The sequence below is a fragment of the Pavona decussata genome, unplaced genomic scaffold (assembly GCF_977016875.1).
Source record: "Pavona decussata unplaced genomic scaffold, jaPavDecu1.1 SCAFFOLD_53, whole genome shotgun sequence".
In the NCBI taxonomy this organism is placed as follows: Eukaryota; Metazoa; Cnidaria; class Anthozoa; order Scleractinia; family Agariciidae; genus Pavona; species Pavona decussata.
Genome location: NW_028145475.1, coordinates 1,088,912 through 1,115,000, shown reverse-complemented (window position 1 = coordinate 1,115,000; position 26,089 = coordinate 1,088,912). Strand labels below are relative to the sequence as shown.

At 36.6% G+C, this 26,089-nt stretch overlaps 2 protein-coding genes and 1 long non-coding RNA gene across 5 annotated transcripts in view; 2 read left to right on the top strand and 1 right to left on the bottom strand.

Moving 5' to 3' along the window:
- The window catches only part of LOC146480344 (uncharacterized), a 3,170-nt gene extending 2,945 nt beyond the window's left edge, over positions 1-225 (top strand). The window contains exon 3 of the mRNA XM_085109312.1: positions 1-225. This exon is cut by the window's left edge and continues 889 nt beyond it. The gene's annotated coding sequence lies outside the window, so the exon portion shown is untranslated.
- A 1,939-nt stretch (positions 226-2,164) lies between these two features.
- On the top strand, positions 2,165-25,823 carry LOC146480342 (ankyrin repeat and SAM domain-containing protein 6-like). Of its 3 annotated transcripts, none has more exons than XM_085109502.1 (18): positions 2,165-3,169; positions 7,682-7,726; positions 8,017-8,076; positions 10,844-10,991; positions 11,832-11,929; positions 12,030-12,095; positions 13,038-13,131; positions 13,580-13,607; positions 14,042-14,159; positions 16,000-16,052; positions 16,742-16,891; positions 18,016-18,093; positions 18,946-19,085; positions 19,954-20,222; positions 20,746-20,813; positions 21,264-21,380; positions 21,792-21,861; positions 22,821-25,823. In XM_085109502.1, the coding sequence occupies exons 1-18, from the start codon at positions 2,452-2,454 to the stop codon at positions 22,880-22,882; spliced, it is 2,382 nt and encodes a 793-aa protein (XP_084965628.1). In that variant the 5' UTR covers positions 2,165-2,451; the 3' UTR covers positions 22,883-25,823. The 3 variants fall into 3 exon arrangements, with proteins under 3 accessions (XP_084965628.1, XP_084965627.1, XP_084965629.1); XM_085109501.1 differs by having other exon boundaries at positions 14,042-14,219; XM_085109503.1 differs by lacking the exon at positions 18,016-18,093 and having other exon boundaries at positions 2,166-3,169; positions 14,042-14,219.
- LOC146480343 (uncharacterized) lies at positions 14,484-15,993 on the bottom strand. The gene is made up of 2 exons (XR_014864695.1): positions 15,315-15,993; positions 14,484-15,274 (listed from the first exon to the last, which is right to left on the bottom strand). It is a non-coding gene; the product is annotated as an uncharacterized LOC146480343 (long non-coding RNA).
- Positions 25,824-26,089: the final 266 nt, after the last annotated feature.

The window sequence follows — 26,089 nt, the reverse complement described above, 5'->3', positions numbered from 1 at the left end:
AAGCCAGTTAGTTGAGATATCAACTAATTGACCTTATGTGTGCACCTTGTATGAGTAAGAATACTTTGCTTTGATTCTGCAATGCAATTTCTTGTTTTGTAGTTGATTCCAATAATTCAAATCTTTCAACCTGGAAATTATTTTAGTGAACTCTTTCAATAATTATGTATTTCTAACAATTTATTGTTTTGCTGGTTGTGAAATAAAATTAAAAAGGAGCAACAGGTATAAGTGTTATTAATTATTTGTACATTTCATTTTTGCTGAGTCATTACATTTGAACAGGCGATTTTCATGGTGACGTTATTTCACTACAACTAACAGAATCCTCTTTGTTTTTCCTTTCTTATTTAAATTTTTCTAATGCCAGTGAGGTTTAGAAAACAATATCCCTAATTTGCAAGAGAAAACAACGAGCTGAAGGATTCTTGTAGTGGTGGTAAATGACACCAAATGTGGTAAAAATGGCCTGTCAGCTATAATCAGTGTGTTGTCTGGTAGTCCCTTCTACATAATGTGTATGTGTGTGCTAAACAAAAGGGTGTGGTTTTGCAAGGCTAAATATGTCTGCTGTTCTCAGGCTACCGCTAGGAAAACTGATTTTTTTTTTCTAACATAGTGTTTGAGTTATTTCTTGTAGCTATATTGGTCCGAAATCACAAAAATTGGCTAATTGACTGAAAAATCTCCCTTCAGTGTGAATTCAGTGTGTTTTGTTTAAAGGTCTTAAAGGCAACTTTCTGTGTAGGGGTAAAAAAAAAAACTTCCAACCAGAAACCTTGTCTCTGTATACGGGAGACCCCTGTCGGAGGGGTGTGTGGAGTTTGCTCCCCCCCCCCCCCCGACAAAAAATCCTAGGTACGGCCCAGTTATTGTTTTGAGCTACAGTGCAGTTCCAAAAAATGTCCATACCCCCGCAGAGTGGATATTTTCTATGATCCCCCTCTCCTACTGGAAATTCCAATTTTGTTTTCTCTTTCCTCCTCCTCTGGAAATTCACAAATTTGCTTCATACATTTAAACCTTTTTTTGTCCTTTGAGAATCTCTTCAAATTTCCAATAAGTCAGTGTTAGCATGAGGGCAAATCCATATTTTCTGGAACTACACAAAAAGTCATGTAGATTGTTGAAAGACCATTAAATTTAATATTTTGCCATGGAATGGGAATAAGGTTAACTCAGAAAAGCACACTGATTTCATGTCATTACATTCTTTCTTTGCTGGGGGGAATTTTTTAATTTCCTGATTTCGTTTCCTTACATTCTTTCTTTGCTTGTCTTATGTTAAAATATTGCTGATATAAAGCGACAGTGGGGCGAGTATTGTGTTTTACGGGTTAAGTTATGGCATGTGCCAGATATATGACAAAACTTCTTATATAATTGAGGTGGACGCCCACAAAGCGTGACTCGGGTACCTGTTTAGGGGTCCCTAAGAACCCTTCCACGAGCACACCGTCGCTGTACAGTGGAAGGGCCCCTTTCCCCCGGGTATGGAATCTCACTGGCCGATGCCTGGTGAAAGGTGTGAAACAGGAGACGGAATTGTTTTATTTCTGGTGAAGCATAAAGTGTTTTCTGGTATTTTGGGGGCATTCTTACGTTGTAAGGCATTTTGGATGCTGTCCGTATATCTTAATTGATTGCGTGACGAATTAACATGAAGTCCCGAGTGTTTTTTTTTTTCTGGAAATGATGTAGGGACCGTGTGTGACCTTTTTGGGGGAACTACTTAATTTAGTCAGTCTCGTGAATTTCCCTTTCCATGGATTTGCGATTATGGAGATAAAGACCCCCTGTATCTTAAGGAACGTGACGAAAACAAATTCCCATTTATTCTCACCAGCCCTGACCAATCGAAGGAGGTTTTGACGAGTGTTTACAGATCAAAGGCTTAGCTTTTAAGCGCACCTAGACCTGTGAGGGCTGGCATGTTTAGTCTTTCCCAATTTCGATATTCCTGTACGTGAAGACCAAGTATTTAGCTTTTAGTCAACAAGAATAAACGATTTTCTTGCTTTTATTAATGCAGAAAAGAAGAGGCGGGATGTCTATTGATCAAATCACTAAATAAAGCGATCTTCGTGATCTGGGAAAGCTCTAGAAGCCGGAAAACCGCAAATGATGAAAAGTTGAAAACGACGGAAGTAGAACTAGCTCTCGTGACGTCACCGTACCGCGCGGCAAATGTGTCAAAACTTGGTTCGTCAAAGGAGTGAATGTTTTGTCCGAGAGTGAAAAAACAGTGTTTGGTCATTGATTCTCCAGATTGAGTTAGGAAAATGTTTGGATAACACTTTTTCGGTCTTCTAGTAAGTGTTGTAATATGCTGTGGATTAGAACTTAATGAGTTTTACGCAAGACTCGAGCTTGTGAAGATGTTGGTCATGACCTCCTGTTTCTCTACTGCGATCATTAACCCAAACAGCAGGGCCAGTAATTATTCGAAAAATGGACTTCAAAACAAGTAGATTGTTGCTAGCTGCCGAACAGGGAAACTTGTTCACAGTTACAGATATATTGGAGAAACGTCACCATGTTGATTCGACGAACGAAGAAGGAGTTAATGCCCTGCATAGCGCTGCTGCGAACGGCAACGACAACGTGGTTCGTTTGTTGTTGTCGCGAGGTGCGAGTCTAGAAGCGAGGACTATTTATGGTTGGACCCCTCTAATGCTTGCGTCTTATTATGGACACTTCATGGTCTGTTGGATTTTGCTTCAACACAAAGCGGACATACACGTTAAAAGCGAGCTTGGTTCGACGGCTTTGGATTGCGCCGCCAGAAGCGGTCAAGTGCAGATTGTAGCTTTGTTGATCGAAGCAGACGGACAACAGGTGCGGGATGACTGCACTCCGCCGAAAAATTTGTGCTTAGATACAGCGCTAATGAACGCGGCTCAACACGGTCACGAAGCGGCCTTAAAATTACTCCTTGAAAAGGGGGCAGATGTTAATTATAAGGAAGAAACAACGGGCTGGACAGCCCTAATGCTAGCAGCTCTAAATGGACACATGACCGCAGCGCAAATCTTGGTCGAGTTTGGCGCGGACACGAATAAGCTCAATGTTGTCGATCAAACAGCACTGGAAGTCGCAGCCTTGCGCCAAAAAACCGAAGTACAAGATTTTCTGGATGATAGAACTTCAACGCGACCGCAAATTAAAGGTAAAATCGTTAATTGTTGTGATTTAATTCCTTTTATTTTGGTTCCTTGTAGTTCCGTGAATGGTCATTGTGCGTGCCAAACACCATAGCGAAACAAGTGTGAAATAATAGCTGTAACCGAAAGGTTTATTGAACCTATTTAAAACTTATGCCTGAAACAATGGCCTATCACTCGTTGTTAGCGGTTGTCTGAGGTTGTTTTATGCTTGAGAATTTATGTTGCAATTTAATCGTTGATTGTTGAATGCTTGTATGCCGTCCAACTATTGAATTTGGGGTTAAATGGCTCAACATTTTATAAATGCTCCAATAATTACGAACAATAGAATCAAATCGAGGCATTATGGTTATCACACATTTATTGTATTTTTGAGATTATGAAAAGCTTTTGTCATCAATGTTATTGTCAGCCGAGCGTATATCAAGCACCGCTAATTATGTGGAAAACCCGATCAATATATTCCTGGTGTGATAATTATACCCTTGTAGTATTTAACTTGTGCAACTTGCAATGCAAATTTCTCTAGGCAATTATAATTCTTGATGGGTGGCAAATATCTAAAAAATATGATATTTCTTTAGTTAGTAAGCGATAGACAATACTGAACAAACCTCTTTTAGGTTTTCTGTTTGTGCTGTGTTGGTGTTTTGTTGTGTGATAATCAAAAGTAGTTGAAAGGTTTTAATGCAAAACTATATATCATGAGTGTTGATTTCCCTTAAAATGAAACTCTCAACAAGTAAGGTTTTTGGCAAAGAGACTGGTTATCATGTTCTCCCTAAGCAACTCAGTTCTGAATTATTTTTGAGCAAAAAGGCTTTAATAGCGCATAGACAAAGCAAATTTGTTTGCAAAAAATTGAACCAACTCAAATTTCCCTTCAGTTGTTACTTGTTTGGGATAAAATCAATCAATCCAAACATATATTGGCTTCTGACATTTGTATTGTTTGCTTGAGTTTTAAAGAAAGGTAATAGCTTGATTCCTTGCGTCCAAGTATTTTTCTCAACAACTTAGCCTAGCACCAAGTTTCTTAGGATAACTAATTTCTGGGTCAAAATAGTTGTTTTAACAGGAATATTACCTATTCCATAGTAAAACAGTCGATTACAATAGTTCTGCATAAAACCCCTCAATCATTGGTTGAAGTTTTTTGCGGTGTTCAAAATACATAATTTTAAACTTAAGGTTAATATACATGTGATTGGCCAGAAAGTTGATGCTCATAACATTGCTTAATTTTCTGGATATATCACAAAAACTGATAATAAATAATTATTTGTAAAATTTAACTTTGTTGTAAAGAAAGTAGTGACTAAAATCATACATCTTGCCACATGAGCAGGACATTTATTTCTCAAACCCATTAATTATTCATCAAGAGAAAACAAAGAAAATCAATGCTGTGACCATGGTTTGGATATGTGATCCTAATTACCCGAAAAATTTGCCAACTTTAGCCTTGAATTTCTCTAAGAATTATTGATAAGTTTGAGAAGCCATATCAAACACTCAAAAGTGTGTTTCATCAGATATCCAAACACCTCAAAGTCGTTTAAAAAACTCAACTGCGCCTCATTTTTTCAATCTACAGTCAACTCTTGTTATAGCGGACACCCTTGGGACATAGTTTAGTGTCGGTAATAGCAGGGTGTGGGATCAACAGAGTTGGCGCCCCGTGGCTTGAGATTCCAGTTATTTATGAGTTACGTGGCGACCCAAAATATCTTGTAAGACTTAACAAGCTTATCAACAGTAGAGAATCTGTTAAGCAATCACTAAGAATGGAGGATTAGGGCTTGGTCTCTCCTAAAGAGTCTGGAAGGACTTGGCATAAGCCGAAGTGAACACAGTCTTTTGTACAGCCACTAAAGAGATTGGTGTGAAAATAAACATTCCAGAAATCATTTGAAGTGTGTTTTGACAAATGACGAACATCAGACTGCAATTTATGTTTCATGCGAAGTTCATGGTGTCTGCTTTATCGAGAGTCAAAACAATAAAATTGTTATGTTTCTACCACAAAAGTGTCCGCAATTCGGTAATAGCGAGAGTCCATAAAAGTGGGAGTCAGTTTCAGTCACACCCCTATAGCTTTCGCCAGGGATCTGGATTTTGTCCGTAGTAGCTGAGTGTCTGCAAGGAGAGAGTTGACTGTACTTCTCAGTGTTTGGATATCTGATAAAACAGACCTTCTTGTGTTTGATATAGTAGGTCAGTTATGTAGCTGTAGCGAGAATCCAAGTTAAAAAAAGTCTCCTAAGTTTTAGATGCTGACTGTCAAAAACACAAGCAAATGTTTTAACAGGAAATTCTAGTATAAAAGGGGCCCTGTCTGGCATCTCTCACCTAAAGGTGTCAATCGACCATCAGAGCATAAACAACTGACAAACAACATGTGCCTTTTCATACAACCCCTACTGATAAAATTGGCTAAGTTTTTGGAATAAACACTGTTAATTAGAAACCATTGTCGTATATTGCCGTGGTGATACAATTCTGAGGCATATTTTGTTCAAAGGATGCTTGAGTCAACAATGTGCCACACTGATCAGCCTCTTAATTTTCATTTCGCACCTGCAAAGGTGTGAAAGGAAGGAGGGGCTTGCCCTTTTATAGTGAAACTTGTTTAAAAAAAAAATTTATTGTTGAAATAAGGACAGAAAGCCTAATTACTATACAGGTGCTTCAAACCACTTGATTCCTTTTGCAATTGCCTTCCCAAATTTTCGACTTAAAAAATAATAACATGACCGCCAGCATAATCACAGACCAATGTAGCTCTATTGTTGATTGCACAACCAGATGGGAGTTTTTTATAAGCATGGCACTAATCCAGAGGCATCCAGATGTTGGCAGAAGACACATACATGTAAACATCTCCGGCATTTTATAATTCAGTAACTTTAATTACTTTAGTTTTTTTTATCTCTCACGTCACAGTCATTTCAGACATTCTTTGAACCTTTATTTAGCCATTTGGCAGCTTTTTATTATTATTTTGACCTATGGGGGCCAAACGATTTTGGCTGAAACAAAATTACTTTTAAAAGTTTCATTAATGTTTGTCTCTAATTTGTTTTTGAAAGCCAGCTCTAGTTACTTGGCTATATATTCATATACCATGCGTGTACCTTGCATAATTTTCCCATGGACAGGTGTACAAACTCTTCAGAGTGGTGTATTTTTTTTGGCAAATAACCCATTACAACTGTATTTATTTAATAATTTTATTGTATGCAAATTTTGTGATGTAATTAGCTTGGAACACAGCCAATTACAAAAGAACTACAAGTAGTAAATACTATGCGTAATAACTAATGATCTGAGAGATCCTTTGAAGTATGTTGGTCTTATGTCGGAAATTAAGTTGTAGGATTTAAAAATGTTGGGAATGTATTGCAGATCTTGGTCATTGCAACACATATACGGGAACAAAAGTGTTTGAAAACACTTATGACGACTTTAATGTTTCCTTGTCAATCTTAAGTAGACTGTCACATGACACATTTCCCATGCAATAACCATGCGGCTCGCATTCTTAAACCATAGTAGATCTAAGTTGGCACTGTAATGTCTTTATAGTTTTATCAAAGTTTCGAACTCATTTGATAAGATATGTCTTCCTCAACTGCGTACGTGATCCAAAGTGACACCCCTGGATTTTCAAAGAACTATTTATATCAAGGTCAAGTATTTTGTACACATAATTTTGTGAAGACACAACCAATGGACAATGTCCAGGTCATACAACATAACAATAGAGTTGATGTTCACGGGCATTTATATGTGTTTGGCCCAACTCAGGCTAAAATAAGTTCTGAGAAGGGCCAAAAACATATTTACGCCCAAGAACATCTACTCTATTACTATTTTTAATAATAATAATAATAATAATAATTGCAGAGGGCATTCACAAAAGTGAGTCTTTGTTAGAAATCGGATGGGATTTGAACCAACGACCCTCTGTGATCTAGTCGGATGCTCTAACCACTGAGCTACTTGCGACATCATGGTGAGCAAGGGTGAAATGTGGGTTTTGAATAGAACTGCATCACGCAGTCACATAGTCAAATCAATATAGGCCCATATTACTCATAACTGCATCACGCAGTCACAATAAGGCGTATCAAACGGGCACATGTGACTCATAACTGCATCGCGCAGTCACATTAAGGCATATCAGAGATCCAACCATCCAACCACCAAAGTGAATCTTTGTTAGAAATAACATCATGATAAGTTTTTGCATGATGGGAAACTTGGAAAAAACCGGGCTCCAGATGAGATTTGAACCCACAACCCTCCGTGATCTAGTCGGATGCTCTAACCACTGAGCTACCGGAGACTCTGTGGCTTGGCTCCATGACTTCATGACCGCATTTTTCCTGAGTTTCCCATGATGCAAAATCTTCCTTATAAATCAACTCGCTGATTTTGGTCTTCGAGTTGTGTCGCTATTAAAGATATTGCAAAACTTGAAAACCTGTATGCGTTGTTGACTATTTCAGGTCAGAAGTCCGTTCGACCAAGTATTATTGAAGCAGCTAGAAATGGTTAGTTCTATTTTATTGTAATTTTCTAATTACTCATGCAGCATATTTTGTTCTCGCCTTGCAGACTCATCGCTATTACAGACACCCCGATAATATGACCTTCAACAAAATCCCTGGCAAATGATAAATTACAGATGTTGGACTGAAATAAGTTCCCATTATAACGCACTCTTGCTATATAGGACACTAACTCGTGGTCCCGAGGGTTTCTGCAATAAAGGGAGTTGACTGTAATGCTTTTTCAGTAATTTTACTGCTTATGAGAAGGAACATTTTGATATTGTTCACAGGTAATTTGGCATTGGTTAGAGAATTGTTGAATCAAGGGGAAGTTGACAAAAATGCAACTGGTAAGAAGTCCTAAGTAACACCTATTGTTAATAATTATTACACGCTGTACCCTGGCTAGTAATATAATCAGCTGGCTTCATGTGAACATGGCTTGTTTCCAAAAGCCCAGACAAACTTGGCAGTCTTAGCGGTTTCAGTGCTTTTTGAAGTAGATGTTAGAGCTTGTTGAAGAAGACAGCGGTCTGAAACAATTCTCTTAAGAATTTGAGTGAAAATCAATACATATTAGGCACCAACGTGAGTTCAAAATGTGCAGTTCCAGAAAAAATTCATACCCACCCCATGGAAGGTCATCGGAAATTCCTAGCTAGGGGAAGGGGGTCTTAAAAGTCAAAATTTTAGAAGCAAAGTATGAAGCTAGGCTGGAATTTCCTCTTGGGGTGCAAAACAAAAAAACCTTCTGTAGGGGGAGTATGGATATTTTCTGGAACTGCACAATCAGAAATCAGAGCTCCAGCAGTAGCTGCCAAGGTTTCAATATAATGGTAACCTTCAGATCAGAGTATGAAGATTGAGTACAACGGGGGTGACAACTCTAACAAACGCTGTTTCGGGACAAAGCCAAAATTGTTCTGGGAATCTGGAGATTTTTCCCGGAATCCGGACACTCAGAAATTTTTCCAGCAAACACGCTATAATTGCGGGACATTACAGAAAAAAATCGGGACATCAAAGGAGATGTATCCCAAAAATTCGGGAGGATGATCCAATTTTCTGGGACGACTAAGGTTAAGACCTAGTATTGCTCAAACAGCTTTTGTTAGAGTTGTCACCCCCCGTATACAGGTACAACTTTCAAATTTCAAATCAGTCACGTCCCCAGAATTCTCCCTCCTTCTCACGGCTTAAGACCCAAGAAACTGTCAAGATTGGTGCGAGGAGTGATAATCCAAAGCATAGGAACTGGATTTGAAAAGTCATACTTGTATGTGATCGCGTACTCCCAGCTTAATTTGGCATATGTTTTGATTCAAAATTTTATGTTTCACTCAAGAATTACTGATTGGAGGCCAAAACCTTTGTAAAAATGTTATTATTTGTGCCAAGAATCTTCAAAAACAACTTGGCCAACATCCCGCCACCTTAAACCACACGCTTGGGTGATAACGCATATATGTACCAATACACAGGATTGAACTATTAAGGATTGGTTCATGCTTAGCGTGCATATATCGAGTTATGGATGCATGCTGAAAGTTTGGAGAGCACAAGGGCACATAACTCCATATACGCACAGCTAAAAGCATGAACCAATTCTTTAAAAACATTGTGAAAAAAAGTAAATGATTCCTGGAAAACAGGTTTTGTTCCTGATTAATTACAAAATTCTCTGTACAAAAAAAAAGGGTGAAACTGGTTTTTCATATTGGTTTAATCTTAACGTTTCATTAAACTGCGACAAGCTCTTATAAATATACATTTTTTATGGTGTTACAAGTCTCTCTGTTTAAAGTTTCTTATAACATACAGTGTAGCTCACGCATGCTTCCACCATCTGACTTGCACACATCATCAGATGAACGCATGGCCGTGCTTATGTTGAGATATGTACGATGATGACGCCAATAGGAATTAGAATAGGATGCACGTGTGCTATGTTATAATATGTTGTTAATATTATCTTTGGATGCGGATGGCCAGGATTGAAATGGATTGCCAAGTTTTTCAAGTTCTCCCTGTGTCTTTTGGAGAAATGGCTTGTAAAGTGATTATAGTTCGTTCTTCCCGGAAGAAAGCACTTAATATTTTATTTTTGGTGTTATGAGATCAGAGCAATTTGATGTTTAGAGGAAAGGTTCCTTGTGAAATGTTGTAGCAGTTTTAACCAAAACACAGAGAAATCTCTGTGACAGTCGGGAAGGGAGGGGGGGAGACTCCCTATAATGGACTATGCAGTGAGGCTCCACCTGAAAGGAGTACCTTTTTCAGACTGGAGGTATATAAAAGGTTAGGGATTTCACAAGCTGAAGTAAATAAAAGGGTAGGGATTTTGTACACTGAAGTATAGAAAAGAGTAGGGAAAATTGTCATTTAGGTGTAAAAGTGACATTCCAAATATCTCAGACAGACCAACCGAAAATAGTATGCAGTTTTGTACTGTAGGTATGTGACTCTCTGTAATGAACTATAATTGGGAAGCACTGCCCAAAAGGGGTACCTTTTTCAAGATGGAGGTATATAAAATAATAAATAAATACTTTATCATTCACATGTCAATCAAGTTTACAGTACACATTCACTGCATTTCATTGTCGCTGATATCCGGTTTCCGACACCTGGGTTACAGTGCCCATTTAAGTTTAAAAAAAAGTGCAAAGAAAGAAACTGGAGGAAATCACCATCAAAATGTTTTAGCAGTTGTTACAGCACAGTACTCAGGTGGGTCTACTCTGAGCAGTTTTGCCCCGGTCACAATGACGACAACAACCACAACAAAGTTGTAAAGTACATAATTTTTTAGTGACTACCACCCAAAAAATTGTCATTGAAACTGAGATGCTGTGCATATGCTATACTAATACAGATTGGAGTCGGGATTGTAAAGGACAATGTTGATTGAATGAATGGATATTGGGAAGCATATCTGGCATCCCACACAGATTTTGCAGGTGCAGATGATTTTATCACCAGCTTGGCAAAGGAGAGAGAGCCTGGTGACATCGAACGTACTCCCCAATCTTTGATAATTTTATTACGAGTATGCATACTGCATGTAACTTGTTGACCCTGTTTTCCCGTGTTTTTTAAATAATGGTCACTTTTTAGACGAAGATGGTGCAACTCCTTTGATGTATGCTGCTATGGGAGGACACCTTGCAGTAGTGCAGTTACTAATTGAACGAGGTGCAGACATTAATAAGCAAGACAAGGCTGGAAGTGGCTGGACAGCACTGATGCAAGCAACTTACCATGGGTAAGCCACAAAATAGTCCACTTGAAAAGCCTTATTTATTGTTGACAGTAGTACATGTAGCTTACACTGTACTTGATAGGCAGATTTTGTGTGGTGCCTGGGAAGACCTGGCATTTTGCAGAACTGGAAATTCCTGGAAAAGATTGTGATTAAATTGCAGGTCCATTATTTTAGTCTGAAGCGCAGATCACAACAAGTGACTCAACATATATACAAGTTCTACATGTGGTAGATAATGGGGACAGTGGACAGGTTTCTGCAAATACAAAGCAGTAATCAAGCTAGCAGAATTTTCAAAAAACTTGGCCTGTCCAATAATTTGTATCAGTCACAGACAGACAAATGAGCCCAGTATACTACTTGTCTGAGTCCTTAAAAAGCCCTGCAAACTTGTTTCAGTCTGTGAAAAGACTGTTTACCCTGGTAGGGTGCCTGTTTGCAGAGAAAGAGCCACAGACGAACCTGTTTGGGTAATTAGGACACATACCCCAAGCATAAGGACCCCAAAAAATTAAACTTGGGGTCATCATGGTTTATTTAAACATCTGTTTTCATTCATTTTTACCATTGACATGTAAACATTAATTTTTTTCAAAAATCTCTACTTTGGGCAGTGGTTTTGAAAAGATTTGTTTAGGAGTGTTTTGTTCATATACTTTGTGTGTGGATGGTTGAGGACCTAACTGGCTTTAAAAAATCTCTGTTTTCAATTAAAAACTATCAAAAATAGGTTAGGGTTGAGAGGGCCTTGGTTTTTGAAGTTTGTTTGCAATTTTTGGCTGAATGGCCAGTATTATACCTTGTTTTTAACTCACGAAGGCTTGTTATACTCTTGTTCAGATTTAAAGAAGTTGCTAAGTTGCTGATTGAATCAGGAGCTGATGTCAACATTCAGGCAAATAATGGTTGCAGAGCCTTTGACATTGGTTCTATTATAGGTGAGCGTAAGATTAAAGGCATCTTTGGCCCTGAAGCAATAATTGCTTAACTTGGCAGTTAAGTACACTTCAACAGCCATTTTCTAATTTTGTTCTTTAGGTAATACAGAGATTGTGCGTCTCTTGGCCTCTGTGAGTATGCAGTTTTCTTCCACTCCCAAAAACTGTAAGTATCTTTTATTTCATAATACTTGAATCCCAAAACATCTGTCATTAGCATTTATAATTCACCACATTTTTCTCTACCAGTTAATAATGCTAATAATCCTAACAATAACAAAAACAACAACAACAATAATAATGACAAACACTTAGACAGGGCAACCCACATAGCACTGTTATCAAAGGGGATCCTGTGTAATAATAACAAAAGAAACAATGAAAGGAACTAATATATAAAAAAGAGCAACACAAGGAAATATTTGATATTACCGGTACTAAAAACTGAATCATTATATGATGCAATAGACCCTTATCACACGGTGGCCATGTTGAGTCTCAGGAGAATAAAAAGCTTTGTTTTTGCATGGCAAGCCTCGCACTGAATTCGCGTCTGGCCAAGGCTTGTCGTGCAAAACAAAGCTTTTTATTCCCCCTAGACTCATCATGGCAGCCGAGTGATAAGGGTCTATTTCAGGATTTGATTGGCTTAGCGGCCATGGTATATTATGAACCATTAAACCATGCCCGGGAAATAGTCATCATTAAATTGTCTTCTGGTTGTTCTTGCAAAGCAAGATCAGCAAGATCCAGCAATATTATTTTGTTGATTTTTTTTTTTAATAAAGCAATTATTCCACCCATGCTTGTTAGATATGAGATGATTATAGCCAACTTGGTGCTACATACCTCGTTGGCTATCTATCATCTCATATCCAATATGCGCTCGTTAATTAAATGTTTGTCGAGGGACATCTTAATCTTCTTCTCAAAATTCATGTCATCGTGCAATATTCTCGTACTAAATTTGAGGACATCTAAAGGTATTTTCAAGAGTATATTCACCAGTTTTCAATCTCTGAGGTTTAAGCATTTAGTTGTTAGGCTCCCCTTATAAATTTAAATTGTTTATTTTTTAAGTGTTTTTTTTTTTTTTTCCTGTTTTTAGATTACAATAATTCATCTTTACAAATGGGCAAAGGAAAGGCTGGCTCTAAAAATCATATTGGTGGATCAGAGAAAGACATTACAAGGATTGATAGGTGAGAAATGTTATAACCCAAGAGTAAACTCCAACTTGATTTTTTCAAACATTTTCTAGCAACAGTACCACAATCATGAAATCACTGCTCAGTGAAATGCAAAATATTTAAGGTGTTAGGGTAGGGTAATGAGCAAGTGGACAGTAAATCAGTGTGCCTCTTGGATGCAGAGATTTTAGCTTTCTGCGTCTTTGGGGTGGCAATTTTCATGTGTATTAATATAAATTATATACTGATGATACAATTTTGTGTGATGCGATCTCCTGTATTCAAAACAGGGGTAACACAAATCACAGATGATACTAAAGAGAGTTTGCATGCTGTGCTGTACAACAATGGTGCATCTTTCATTCAAAAAGCTTTGATAATGGTATTTTAATTTACTCAAATCGTGATTGCAACCAGGCTAAAGTAATTAATTTTTTTTACCTTTGTTATTTATTTTTAGTGATTTTCTGAAAGATCCTGGAGGAAAGGTATACATTTTATAAATAGTAAGAGTTACAATTATTGTCATGCCAGAGCCAGGGATCGATGTAGCTAAGAAAAACCTTAATTAGCAGGGTCATTAATGAAGCCAGCCAGCTGTTTTGGAGTGTGCACCTTTAAATTAGTCTCACGTTTGAATCTTGTTCTGTTGAAATTTTAGCTGGTGATAAGATTTGACTTTAAGATGGTGAAATTTGTTGGTACAGCTAGCTGGCTCTTGGTGACATCCCTTAAGAGCAGGCATCAGCTAAGACTTTTACATCTACTCTCTTTTGATGTTTGCTCAATCTCAGTTACCCCTGTTGTGCTTAACCCAGCTCAATACATTAGTTGTGCTCACGTCCTAAAAATATTCTGAATTTGGCTTCAGCAATTATCATTTATCAGCCTTTTAAACAAGGACTTGCATCTTTTTCCTCAGAAAGTGTGGTCCAAACTGATTGACAGATTTCGAAACTTTAATGTGACCCGCCCTTTTCAAAAACAGTCAAGTAGCAAGATTCATGTAATACAGTCGTCCAGGAGCATGGATAACCTCGGTAAGAGTCCAATGCCTGACACTCCTGATTCTGGTGTAACACTGAGGTCTCTAGCATCAGGTGGGTTCAAATATTGATTCATTGCTTGACTGTGACAGGACACTGCTCGCCTCGACTAGCTCTTGTTAACTGCGGGTAGCGCACATTTGTTGTAAAAAATTTATGTCAAAATCAATAAACTGAATTGAACTGAGGCTGAACTCTTACTCTGACTTGCTCTTGAAAGAGAGGGGTGGATGTAGTGGGCCATGAACTAACAACACTTCATTTCCTGATTCCTATTTTACTTCTAAATAGATAGACATGAATTAATATTATTTATTAAGGAGTTAAGGTTCTTATCTACGGAACTACGCAATGACAGAGACTACCAATTTTTGAAGTCTTAAGCCACATGTCAAACAACATGTCAAAACACATGTCAAATGTACAGAACTGTCTACAGACACAACCATGTCTTGAACCGCTAACTTTCAGATAAAATCAAAGGCTCCTGTGAGCCAACTCGTGAATGCAGATGACACATAGTAATTGAAATTTAGACGGCTACGGAAACTTCCTCAAAAGCTAAAAGAAATTATATCTTTGCCCGATTGTGTAACGAAAAATGACCATTCTTGTACTATTAAAATGATTGTCAAATTATTCTGTACAGATTGAAAAAGCCGATTATTCTGATGCGCCGATTAAAAAAATCATGTGTTTTTTTTATTCAAAGTTCATAGGAGCACGCCATGTGCAGCTACGTCATGCAAATTCGTGTTCCCGATAGTCCGGGGCTACTGGATTTCGCGATTGGGCTAGTGGATTCTAACCATCACTTGCCCGATGGGCAAGTGAAGTTTTTTTTGGGAATTAAAATTACAAAATTACTGTAGGGCAAGCCGATCTCACAAAGGGAAATATGTTCAACAAAGTATCGCATTACATTTCATGCCCGACATAAATGCGTGAAATTTTTCCTTTGGAGTTCAGTCCACGCAATCCTCAAGTAAAAATAATGAACTATGACAAGCTCTTGCTAAATAAGAATTATTTATCGACCGCCTCCTTTTGCTTTCCCATAAATTTCCAGTTGTAAATTTCGAAAATGAAACATTTTTTCCCTGTGAAACCTCTATGAAAGCTGACAAGATCTTAAAGTGTTCATTTCACCAGAAATTTGCATAATTTTGTTTACGACGTCAATGATGCGTGACATGGCACGTTCCGCTTTCGCGTGAAAACTGACAAATTAAATTAATTTAATTATTTCTAAATTAAATTATTTTTAATTCTTAAAAGAAACCGCACTTTGTGGAAAAAAACGAAAAAAACCTATAACTTTGCTCAGATTCAACGAAAAATCTCCATTCTTACACTGAAATGATTGTCAAATTATTCTCTACAGAATGAATGAGAGAATTCTGATGCCTCGTGAAAAAAAATTTTCACGTTTTTTTTTTTCATTAATTGAGTTTACGACCCCGGACTTTCTGAAAAACTGAAAAAACTTGTAACTTTGCTCAGATTGAACGAAAAATCTCCATTCTTGCACTAAATGATCGTCAAATTATTCTCTACATATTGAATAAGAATTTCCTGATGCGCCGTGAACAATAAATGTTCGCGTGTTTTTCCCACTAATTGAATTTGAAACTCACTCACTGCGCACGCCCGAAAGTTAACGACAAAACCGACCGACCGACCGACTGATTGACCAAGTCAAAAGCCAGCTATCGCTATAACTCGTTCATTGCGCTACGCGCATTCACGAGTTAAAAAGGGTGCATGATGTACTTAGTTCTTGACCACTTTGCTTCTGTGCAGATGTGTGCTGATATTTTATATTTGTTTGCAGTTATTACAGACTCTGCATTTAAACATTCTGGAGGTATCAGACCCCAGTCTCTGGTGAGATACTATACATTCTAATGGTTAAGTTATAGCAGTTCATTTGAAAAAGTTTGATGCTTACTTTGTGAGCATCAAGTTCTAATAATTCTGTTGTAACAACCATCAACCTTTAACAGTTATAGTTGGTGAGCACTTACCATTTGTACAAGCCACCTGGATAGACGCTGCTTCTTGTAGCGTATGATGGACAACATTCAAAATGTATCTACAATGTCTGGAAAGCCCAAAAAGAGCAGTTAAAGTTCCATAACTTCAAGTGGTAGCCCATAATTTGAGAAATGTTACAAATGGAACAACAGGTGCTATTTTGATTTTCCAACTGGAATGTCCAGATTTCCAATTCAAATAAAAAGAACCTCAAGTCATGTTCCCATGAATATGAATGCTCATGGTAGCAAGGTACATCTTCTATGGCATAGTTTTCCTGGCCGAGGGTCCAGTTTAGGTTTGGTGGTTATGGGGAAGTGGCTTAAAAATTGAGGTGGGATGTAGGATGCCGCATATACTACTGTATGAATTTTTAGGGTCGGATCAAGAAAACGATGACGGGAAGTTGGATGATTGTGTTCTCTTTTGTACGTGCGTAGTGATAATCATACCCTTTACTCTCTTGACCTGCATGCTTGAGCCTTGACGTTGCAAAGAGAAATATGATCTTGACCACTATTGTGGCCATTGTTTTGCAGGCCTTGGTCTCGCATGTCTCCAAACTGCCAGATGATGTCATAACACCTGTTGTGCCACCACCCCTCCCCTCTTCTTCATTTGAGTTACCAAGAATGCAACGTCGGCAACACAAGGACAGTCTAGAGAATCAGTCCACACCTCAGCATCCAGTAAGAACTTTTGAATTCCAGTTTCATTGTCATGTTACATGTAAATGTTGTTTTATTGATAGTGGTATAGAATGGTAAAATCCGAGACTCGCCAAGACACCGAGACCCTCATTAAAAGACCGAGACCAAGACTTAACCAATTTTTACAAATTCAAACCTGAGATGCCACACTTCAAAAATCCAAGCACAAGAAACTGTGATCTAGAGAGCAGAGCACAAGACTTTTACTGCACTCTGTCCCTCATACTAGAAATTATTTCTTGATAAATTAGAAGCAGTTGATTTAGACTAAACTTTTGCTTGGCTTGCAAGACTCTGAGACTCAAATTTCAAAATACGAGATTCCGAGACCTGCTTTATTTTTTACGAGCTTGAGATACCGAGACTCTAGTTTGAGGCGCCAGGATTTCGAGACTCACCAAAAATATTTGCAGAGAACCATCATTTTTCAAGGACCATTCTATACCCGTATTGACGTTTTTATTTGCGTTTCATGCAGCTTTTTGTCCTGATGTCAGCATTGTTCTTTTTCAGTTAGTGGTCTCCCTCTTTGTGAAATCTGAAATAGCACCTGTACCTCCTGAAAAGGAGAGAGGCTAGTGATATTTAACATTCAACACAACCTTTAACTCAAACTTTATAAAGTTGTGGATGGGTTTTCTTTTCAATCTTCTTCACCTCAGTAGGCATAGCTTTTAAAATGTGTACTCAAAACAAATTCATTTTGAAGGTCTTTCAAAAAGTGATTGCAAAACCTGTGAAGTTTGGTAAATTTAAGAGCTTGTTTTATCAGATGTTCTTTTAAACTACAGAATTAAAGTTTTAAGAAGTTAAAGATCTCTAGGAAATCTTGCCAAGAAAGTATTACTAAACATCATCTTGATCAGGAAGCAGCTCATTTGTATTTACTTTCAACACACTACTGACGAAGTCTCAGACGAAATAGTTTTATAGTCGTGTATGTAAATTAGTGTGTTGAAAGTAAATGCGAATGATGTGGTTCCTGATCAAGACAAAGTTAAAGGTGATAGCACAAAAGATAAGCTACAGTACTACTTATTGATTATAAAAGTGATCTTTAAATGTGCTGTTATCATGTTTTTAAAGTGCCACTGTTTTTGTAGGTACCCAGTCTTTGTGTGAATGGCGAATCCATTCCTGATGTACATGAAATGTTTTTTGAAGACGACGTGGATAACATTGTAAATAAATAAACTTTTGTAGTAGACATGTTAGATAAACAGTATGAGATTTTAAATCTTAAATTTTTAAAATTAAATACAATAAACATTTTATAATTTAATAAGCTCTAATGAAGCAGAACCACATCTTGATGAATTAAAATTCGCATTGAAAAAATAATAAAGAAAACAAAAAAATAAGAGAAATTATACATTCAAACATGCTTGTATCAAAAATGTGGAACCAACTTTTTAAAGAGAATTAAATCCAAAAGTAAAGTTTAATTTTTCTTTGATAAACTGTACATGTATAAGCTACTTTCTTTTTTCCTGTAATAAATATCAATATTTAATTATATCTTTTTAAGCACTATAATAATAATAATTATTTATTGCAAACTAAAACAGGTTCTTTACTGTTTGCCTCAGTTCTACTGTTCAGATGATTGCAATATAATTTTTATATTGGGCATTGCCATTTTTTTTCTCCTGTATTAAAAGGCTCACATACACGTAGTGTTCAATAGACTAGATATTAAAGCTACAGCTGATGTTGTTGGCCACTTTCATACATGCATAAGATGGCTTGAGATTATGAATGGACCAGTTGATTGCATCTGCTATAGATGTCTTGATACGCTGATGTTCCATATCTTCTTTCAGGGGTGTGGCTAAGAAAACCCTAAGCATGCTTGCTACTAAACCCAGCTGGCTCTTTTGAACCGTGCACCTTTAAAATGAGCCTCTTGAGTATTTGTGTTCTCTTGAAATTTCAGCCGGTGATAAGATCTCTTTCACACACATTTGAACAATTTTAAAATGTGTAAATTGCATAATTTTTTCTTAAGTTTTTGGTTTGTTTATTTTCTACAGAGTAGTGTTAGTGCTTATCCAGCTTACCGGCCATTGATGTCTCCGACATTGAAGAAAACTGGAAACTGCACTGGAAGCCCTGAGTCATCATATTCCACTGCAAGTTTCTACTCATCTGCATCAAACAATTCAGGCTCCAAGTTAGTATTAGAACTATCTGTTTGGCTCATTAGGGTGTTTTGTTTAATTTCAGCCCTCAAAAGGGATCTGTTCTGATTTTGGATTCAGAAGAAGTTTACCAAACTTCCACTACCATTTTGTAAACTGGATTTAACATGTTATGGTAGGAAGTATGATAAGTGGCTGCAAACTAGAAAGTGACAGGTGTCTGCCCTTTGGTTCATTCAACCATTTAAATCCCAGTATCAACAGACATATTCTCGTTACTGTTTTTTGTACATTTCTAATAAGGCTAATTGGGAGAGTTTTGCTTAAACATGCAAGACATTTTATCTTTGGTGATCATTTCTTTTGTGGCTTGTATGTTTGATCAAGTGGTAATGCTGTAGGGAGAAATTTAATTATATTCTTGTCACCATTGGGCTTAAAAGTGTTAACTAAGGTTTTAATGACTGGGTTGTTAACCCTTTAAGCCCTAACAGTGATCAGCATCAATTTTGCTCTTGTAACGTCAGAGCTTTTTTAACCCCCGAGGTCATGAGAATTAAGGATGTGATCATCCCAGGTGAATTTTCTTGGTTTTTTAATAACTTCACCACACTACTTTGAATTCATAACAAAAGTATGGGGACAAGATAGGAGAATTTGTTCTTTGATATTAGAAGTTAAAGGGTTAAAAAGTAATATATGTCTTCTTGTGTGAAAACAGCTTGCTTTTTCAAACTAGTCTTCCATGGCAAAATCATAAGCACTACATTTGATGGCCTATAGTTTGAAAATCGTTTGTTTCAGTTTTTGTTTGCTGTTGTATCACAATGCCACAGTCTAGAAAAAACCCTTATATGTGTTTTGTTTATTTGGTGATTTATCATTTTCGAACTTTAACAGGACATTAAAAGCGACAAGCCCTGCAGCAGATGCAGCATTCAACCCAATGTCTGCTATGTCGTCGTCATTATGGCACAAAACAGGAAGAGGCTGCTTTAGCCCCTCACCCAATCTTACGCCTATACAGTCTGTACCTGCTGAGACTTCCTCTCTACAAAAAGAATCAAGTTACTCATCTTTACAAGGCCATGCAGATGATACAAACAGATCTAACTCATCCCATTCGAAACATAGCTACTCTTATCAAACCATACCTGACTACAGTGAAGGTATGATATCCATACCTTATTTCTGCTGATAAACTTGCTTATTTCCACCGGCCATTTACTTGCGATATGAGCTGATTACCTTGCAGTGGATAACTAATTGGAGCATGCAATAACTACTCATGTGCAGAGGCTTTCAATGTAGTTAATGACAATTCTTACTGGCAGTACTACATTTAGGGGAGCACGGATAGCACAGTAGTAAGAGCACTTATCTCCCACTTGTGTTTCCTGCGTTTGATCCCTGGAGTTCACGCCATATGCGCGTTTACTTTGTTATTGGTTCTCGTCCTTTCTGTAAGTGTTGTTCTCTGGGTACTCTGGTTTTACTCCGTCCATAAACACCAAAATTTCCAATTTTCTTAGATCAAAGAGCCACTCTTGGGATTTCTACTTAAATCCCCATTTATTTTATTTCCCATTTATTGTCTCATATCCTCAACAAATTCAAATTATTTACATTAGAAAACTTACAGATTTTTCAAGACTGGTTTTCTTCAGTGACAATATTATTTTTGAATTCCAGATGACCTTGAAAACATACTGAAGAAACTGTCATTAGAAAAGTATCAGCCAATATTTGAAGAGCAAGAGGTAATTATTATGGGCAATGAAAAGGTCTCTGTACACAGTGACATGAAAAATTATTTTGGTGTATGTTTATCCTGATAAGCTCACTGTGATGGACTGTGTTATCTGCAAACTTCTGAAAGAGCTAACACATGTATTAAAAAAAAGAACATTGAGCTAGCACATTGGTTCTGTAAAAAATATGTGGGAAAACATTGGTCTTAGACTAGTTTTCCTCGCTCCATAAACATGCTAAAAATTGGCCAGTATTTTCCAACTGCAGAAAACACAATTACATGTATGTATTAATGTCAGAGTTTGTAGTTTGACCACCCTATTTGAGTAGCATCCTCAGTAATGTCTGTTTTAAAGCTGTAGCTTTCTTTTCTGTTATGGATTTGGTTGACCTAAATTTGTGGCCAATAGGTATAAAAGTTTGTCTAACAAATTTATCATGACTGATGTTGTTCTTAGGTTGACATGGAGGCATTCCTCACCCTAAATGATAGAGATCTCAGTGAGCTTGGGGTCACACGCAAGGATGCCAGGCAACAAATACTCACAGCCATTGCTGAACTCAACAGTGGCAAGGTACAGTAACTCAAGCAATGAACTTTGGGTCATCTGGACTCATTTGAACATGTGAATCAATTTTTTTCAGATAAAAGGCAGCAAAAATATGTGAAAAAACAATTTTATAATGTCCATATTTATTTTGTTTTTGTTTGTTGAATATTTCTTAATTTGATCATTTGTACACATAAAAAAGTGGCTGGCATCTAAGTCAGCCTTAAAAATGCCTGAAACACCTTCCCAAGTGGTAGCATCTCAATGCAAAATTTTACTTTTCCTTCCTTCCTTCCTTCCTTCCTTCCTTTCTATTTTTCTTTCTTTTTTTTCTTTTGGCCCACTTGACTGAAGAGAAAGAGAGGGTGGTAGGAAATGAAGAAATTTACTGTGGTGAGAAACACACCATGAATTGATTTGTCTTGTTGCTCATAGGATCGAGAAAGGCAGTATATCCAAGAGGCGCTCTCTAGTTATCATAGCAACAAATCACCTGGTACTAGTGGTGAGTGTGGCATTCTTGATCAGCAGTCTTTAAGGGTGCATTCATTCAAATTATTTCACAACCAGAATATCAAGCAAAGATAGCTACCATAGAAATATTGTTCCTTTGGGACCTGTTCCCTGTTTGGGATAAATTTACTGAATCCAAATTGTAAAGAAGCCAGTCAGAAGATTTGTCTGCTTTTTGTATTTTCTATGTGATCAAGTCGACACTGTGTTGCACAATATCACCTAATGGACAGATTAAATGAAATATTGTTTGGGGATTTGTTTAACAAATCAACAGCAGTTTTCTTTGGTCTATACTCTTATAGACCATAGAATGATGTCATAAAATGTTCAAAACTCAAGTGGAAAGTGAGTGGTTTCACTGCCAGAACATTTTCTGGCATCATTTTATGGTCTATAGGAGAAGGGACCATAGAAAACTGCCATCAATGTCTTCTTTGCAATAATATGGATAAAGTACGAGTGGAATTGGGTTTATTTTCTGTTGAGAAAGTGTTTCATCTCGTATCATTTTTATTGCCTGTACTCTTATAGACAATAGCTACAAGGCAATCAGCGGGCAGGAATTTTGACAGTTCTTGTGAAATATTCCATGTAGTCAGTTATTCCCAACCCAGATTAGAAATTGTCACAAGTGTCCCAGAAGAATGGGCCTATCGTTAGCTGGCCTTGAATTGTGTTGCAGACATTTGATTTGTCACTAATGCTTAATCTGTCTGTTAACCTACATCCTCTGACAAAATTCATGTGACACTTGTATGCGTTTCCCCCCCCCCTCTTCTTTCACAATGTTCAAAACCATTATTTTTTTTTTTTAAAATGTTAATCTTTATTTCATGGTTTATTTTTTATTGGGAAATTAAAGGGGTGCATTGGTGACAATTGCACTTATTTATTTATTTATTTATTTATTTATTTTTTTTTTTTATTTATTTATTTATTTATTTACAGGTTATGTCTCACCTGCAACAAGTGCAAATCTTCCACACTGGCCTTTAAAGCAGCCACCATAGTCACAAACAAAAGTAATAACATTTTAATATTAATAACAATAATAGTTATTATTAAGAATATTTTATTATTATTTTTATGGAAATTTTTGAGGGCCGAGCCCAGAACCAGGCTTCGCTTGCAGGCAAGATTAGAAATCTACAGTGATCTCATTAATATTATTTACAAAATAGACCTAAGGTCTTCAAATAATAAGCTTTTTAAAGTGCAGCTTAAACTTATTTATTGACATGTTAGAATAATTTAAAAATTAAAATTAAATAACATAAGTATAAATAGTAAACCAATGAATTAATTTCCTACATCACAGTTCAGTGCAGGGGGGTAGAGTATTGTTTAGGTTGACATTTCTCAGGATTATCTAACATCTGTTACCTTTGGGGAATTTGCCTCATATACGTAAATGCAATGTTAGCTTGATAAAGTTATCTTGCAATAATTATTGTTTCAAATATTACCCAAGTCACAGATCAACTTACAAGACTGCATACGATATAGTACTATTTCCCAGACTCCCCAAAGGTGGCCCGTGGTAAATGCTAGAATGATCAATTTTCTTGTATGTGGGCATCCTTAGGATCTTGTATTCCACATTGGAGAGGTTGTCTGCGTACAGGAGGGTTTTTTCATTTTTTTGTTACTTTGCACTTTGAAATTAACATTTGCATGGCATTTCCTACAGCAATTACTTACTACACTTACAATCAATTTCTTATTATAAGTCACTACATATATACATTCATTAAATTGAATGTTTCACTACCATCTTTACCTTTATTATTTTGATACAACATCATATGATAACCTGCTTACAGGAGGATAAAATGTAGTATTACTGTTTGTCTGATATCCTGACAGTGCCTCTTAGCTGTCAGCTGATGCCCAACTATTGAAAACAGGACAGAGAATTTGAATCTGATTTCATATACAAGAATAGAATGGTCAATCCCAGCTGTAACCCTTATTTAAAATTTGATCCAAAGATGTTGCTTTATTAATTGTATAAAGTCCAATCCCGAGACTTAGTGTTGGAAAATGATGAGTCAAAAAAGTATGAAACAGGTTCCCAATTATAATAATTATTGGTTTAGTTCTGTTGGATCACATTAATGTTTTGTTTCCTGACTGAAGGATGGCATTTCAGCCTAAACTTGTAGATTCAAGCTTTTCCATACTTTCAGTTCCAAAATTATATTATTATCTAGATAATTATTGGCAATTTCTTATAATTTCTTTTATACATGGGTCCCTCGAAACATGGGCTGTCTTGTCCAAGTTTTAAAAATTATCTGATATTTCAGTGTGGTCCATAACTTTGGTGAATTGCATATTTGGCGACCCTTGTTTTCAACACCATAGTTTTAACAGTAAGAATTTTACTGAGATGTATCATAATAAATAATTTTCAATAAACCACTCTACACTCCTTTTACATACACTTGGCACAGGTGATAATTGTCAATGATGTTTTTCCTCTCCTCTAACACTGACATTGTCCTTTACATTTTATCTTTTCCTTCTCCAAGGGAACTGTCACTGGTTTTGTTAATGTGGCTTTAAGAACCTACCAATGCATAATCATTGACAAATCAGATTAAATCCTTTTACATTTTCCGCTATTACTTCGGCTGATTCAATCCAACAAAAGCTTATTTATACTCCACACTATTTAAAATATACATTGTCCTTAAAAGCTCTGCTAACTCTTCCTCTGAAAGTCCGCCTTCAAACTTGACTACAACCTAACCACTGAAGTGCAGGCTACTGAGCAATGCTTGCCGTTGGTGAGGCTGTTTGACGGATTGCTGCGCAAAGCAGGAATTCAATATAGTCAGAAATAAATAAGTTGACACAGACTACTGTTTTTAAAACAGTACCCAAAAAAGCTTAAGTGATGGTAAGGGGATAAGTTTCTAAAAAAAAACTGTGGTGCTGTGTCAGTGGGGAGTAAAAACGAATGTTTGGTTTATAAAGAGATTTGAGTTATTATGTTTCACGTGTTAGCCCTTCTTCAGAGCGAACATTAGCATAAGTAGCGGTAGTCTACCATACCATTGCTTTTGCCGGATATCTGAAGTTTAAAATCATGTTATCAGAGATAGGGACTTACTAGAGTTTTTATGGTCACACAAAAATAATACTTTACTGAAACTTATAAAATTGTGAATACTGAGAAATATTTCTCGAATGTATATCGTTCTCTGTGATCAATCAGAGGTGAAATCAAACCACAAACCATGTTACAGCTTGCATGGTTTTCTTCTTTATCTTGCCTCTGATTTTCTTTCCCAACACAATTAATATATTCCAGAAATTTTTAGTTTCACAGTAATGACATCATCAGAACAAAACTATGCACTTGAATCCAGACTACATCCAAATTTTATACTCGTGATTTTTAAAGACAATATTATTAATAAATTTAAAAAAAAATTATCAGCAAAAGAAGAAAGGTTTACATGATAGCTGTCTGAATTACTGTATAATAATAATTAGCAGCACAAATATTTGTTGATCTACAATTTATAAAAGTTTTTGTATAACTATGATAAAAAAATATAATAATTATATTAAATGTGTATTGCCAACAAGTCAACACTTAAACTTATAAATATTCAAACTTATAAATATTCAAAGCTGTACATGTGACACAGATTTTGTATCATTTGATTATTGTATTTGCTAGCTTTTATGCTTTCTGGAGATTATATTTTCCAACTTTCTATACCAAACAATATATATTTTACAACTATGGCATTCTTTTGGTAACGTCAATTTGCACTTTTTTCTTGCTGTTTACTCAGTCGTTAACAAATTCAAAATGTGATCAACACTTGAAACAGTAAGCAATTCAGGCTACGTTAAAATGAATAGACAATTATTTATTGATGGAATGTATTGCAAGACAGCTAAACTGAAATAAAAAGCTGGGCATTGTATGAAGTCAAGGTGTATTGTTTTAAGCCCCATCTTAACGTTCTATCATCGTGCGACAGTTTCTTGGAATGTACATGTACACATCACCTGTTTGGGTAATCCTTAATTCAAGTTACATTTTATCATTGTGGATGAATGTTTCCCTTTCCATAAAAAAATGTTGGCCAACAGTCAACAATGTTGTTCAGTGATCTTAGATTTACGTTTGGCCATACCCAAGCAATTCCTTTCCACAGAGTTGGTTATAATCCTGTACTGCGGATGAAAGATAC

Bases quoted from the DNA above. Each gene is read 5' to 3' on its own strand.
- LOC146480342 (XM_085109501.1), top strand. From the start codon at position 2,452: ATGGACTTCAAAACAAGTAGATTGTTGCTAGCTGCCGAACAGGGAAAC. The intron at 3,170-7,681 runs GTAAAATCGTTA...TGACTATTTCAG, and splicing joins AACGCGACCGCAAATTAAAG to GTCAGAAGTCCGTTCGACCA. The intron at 20,223-20,745 runs GTATGATATCCA...TTTGAATTCCAG, and splicing joins CATACCTGACTACAGTGAAG to ATGACCTTGAAAACATACTG.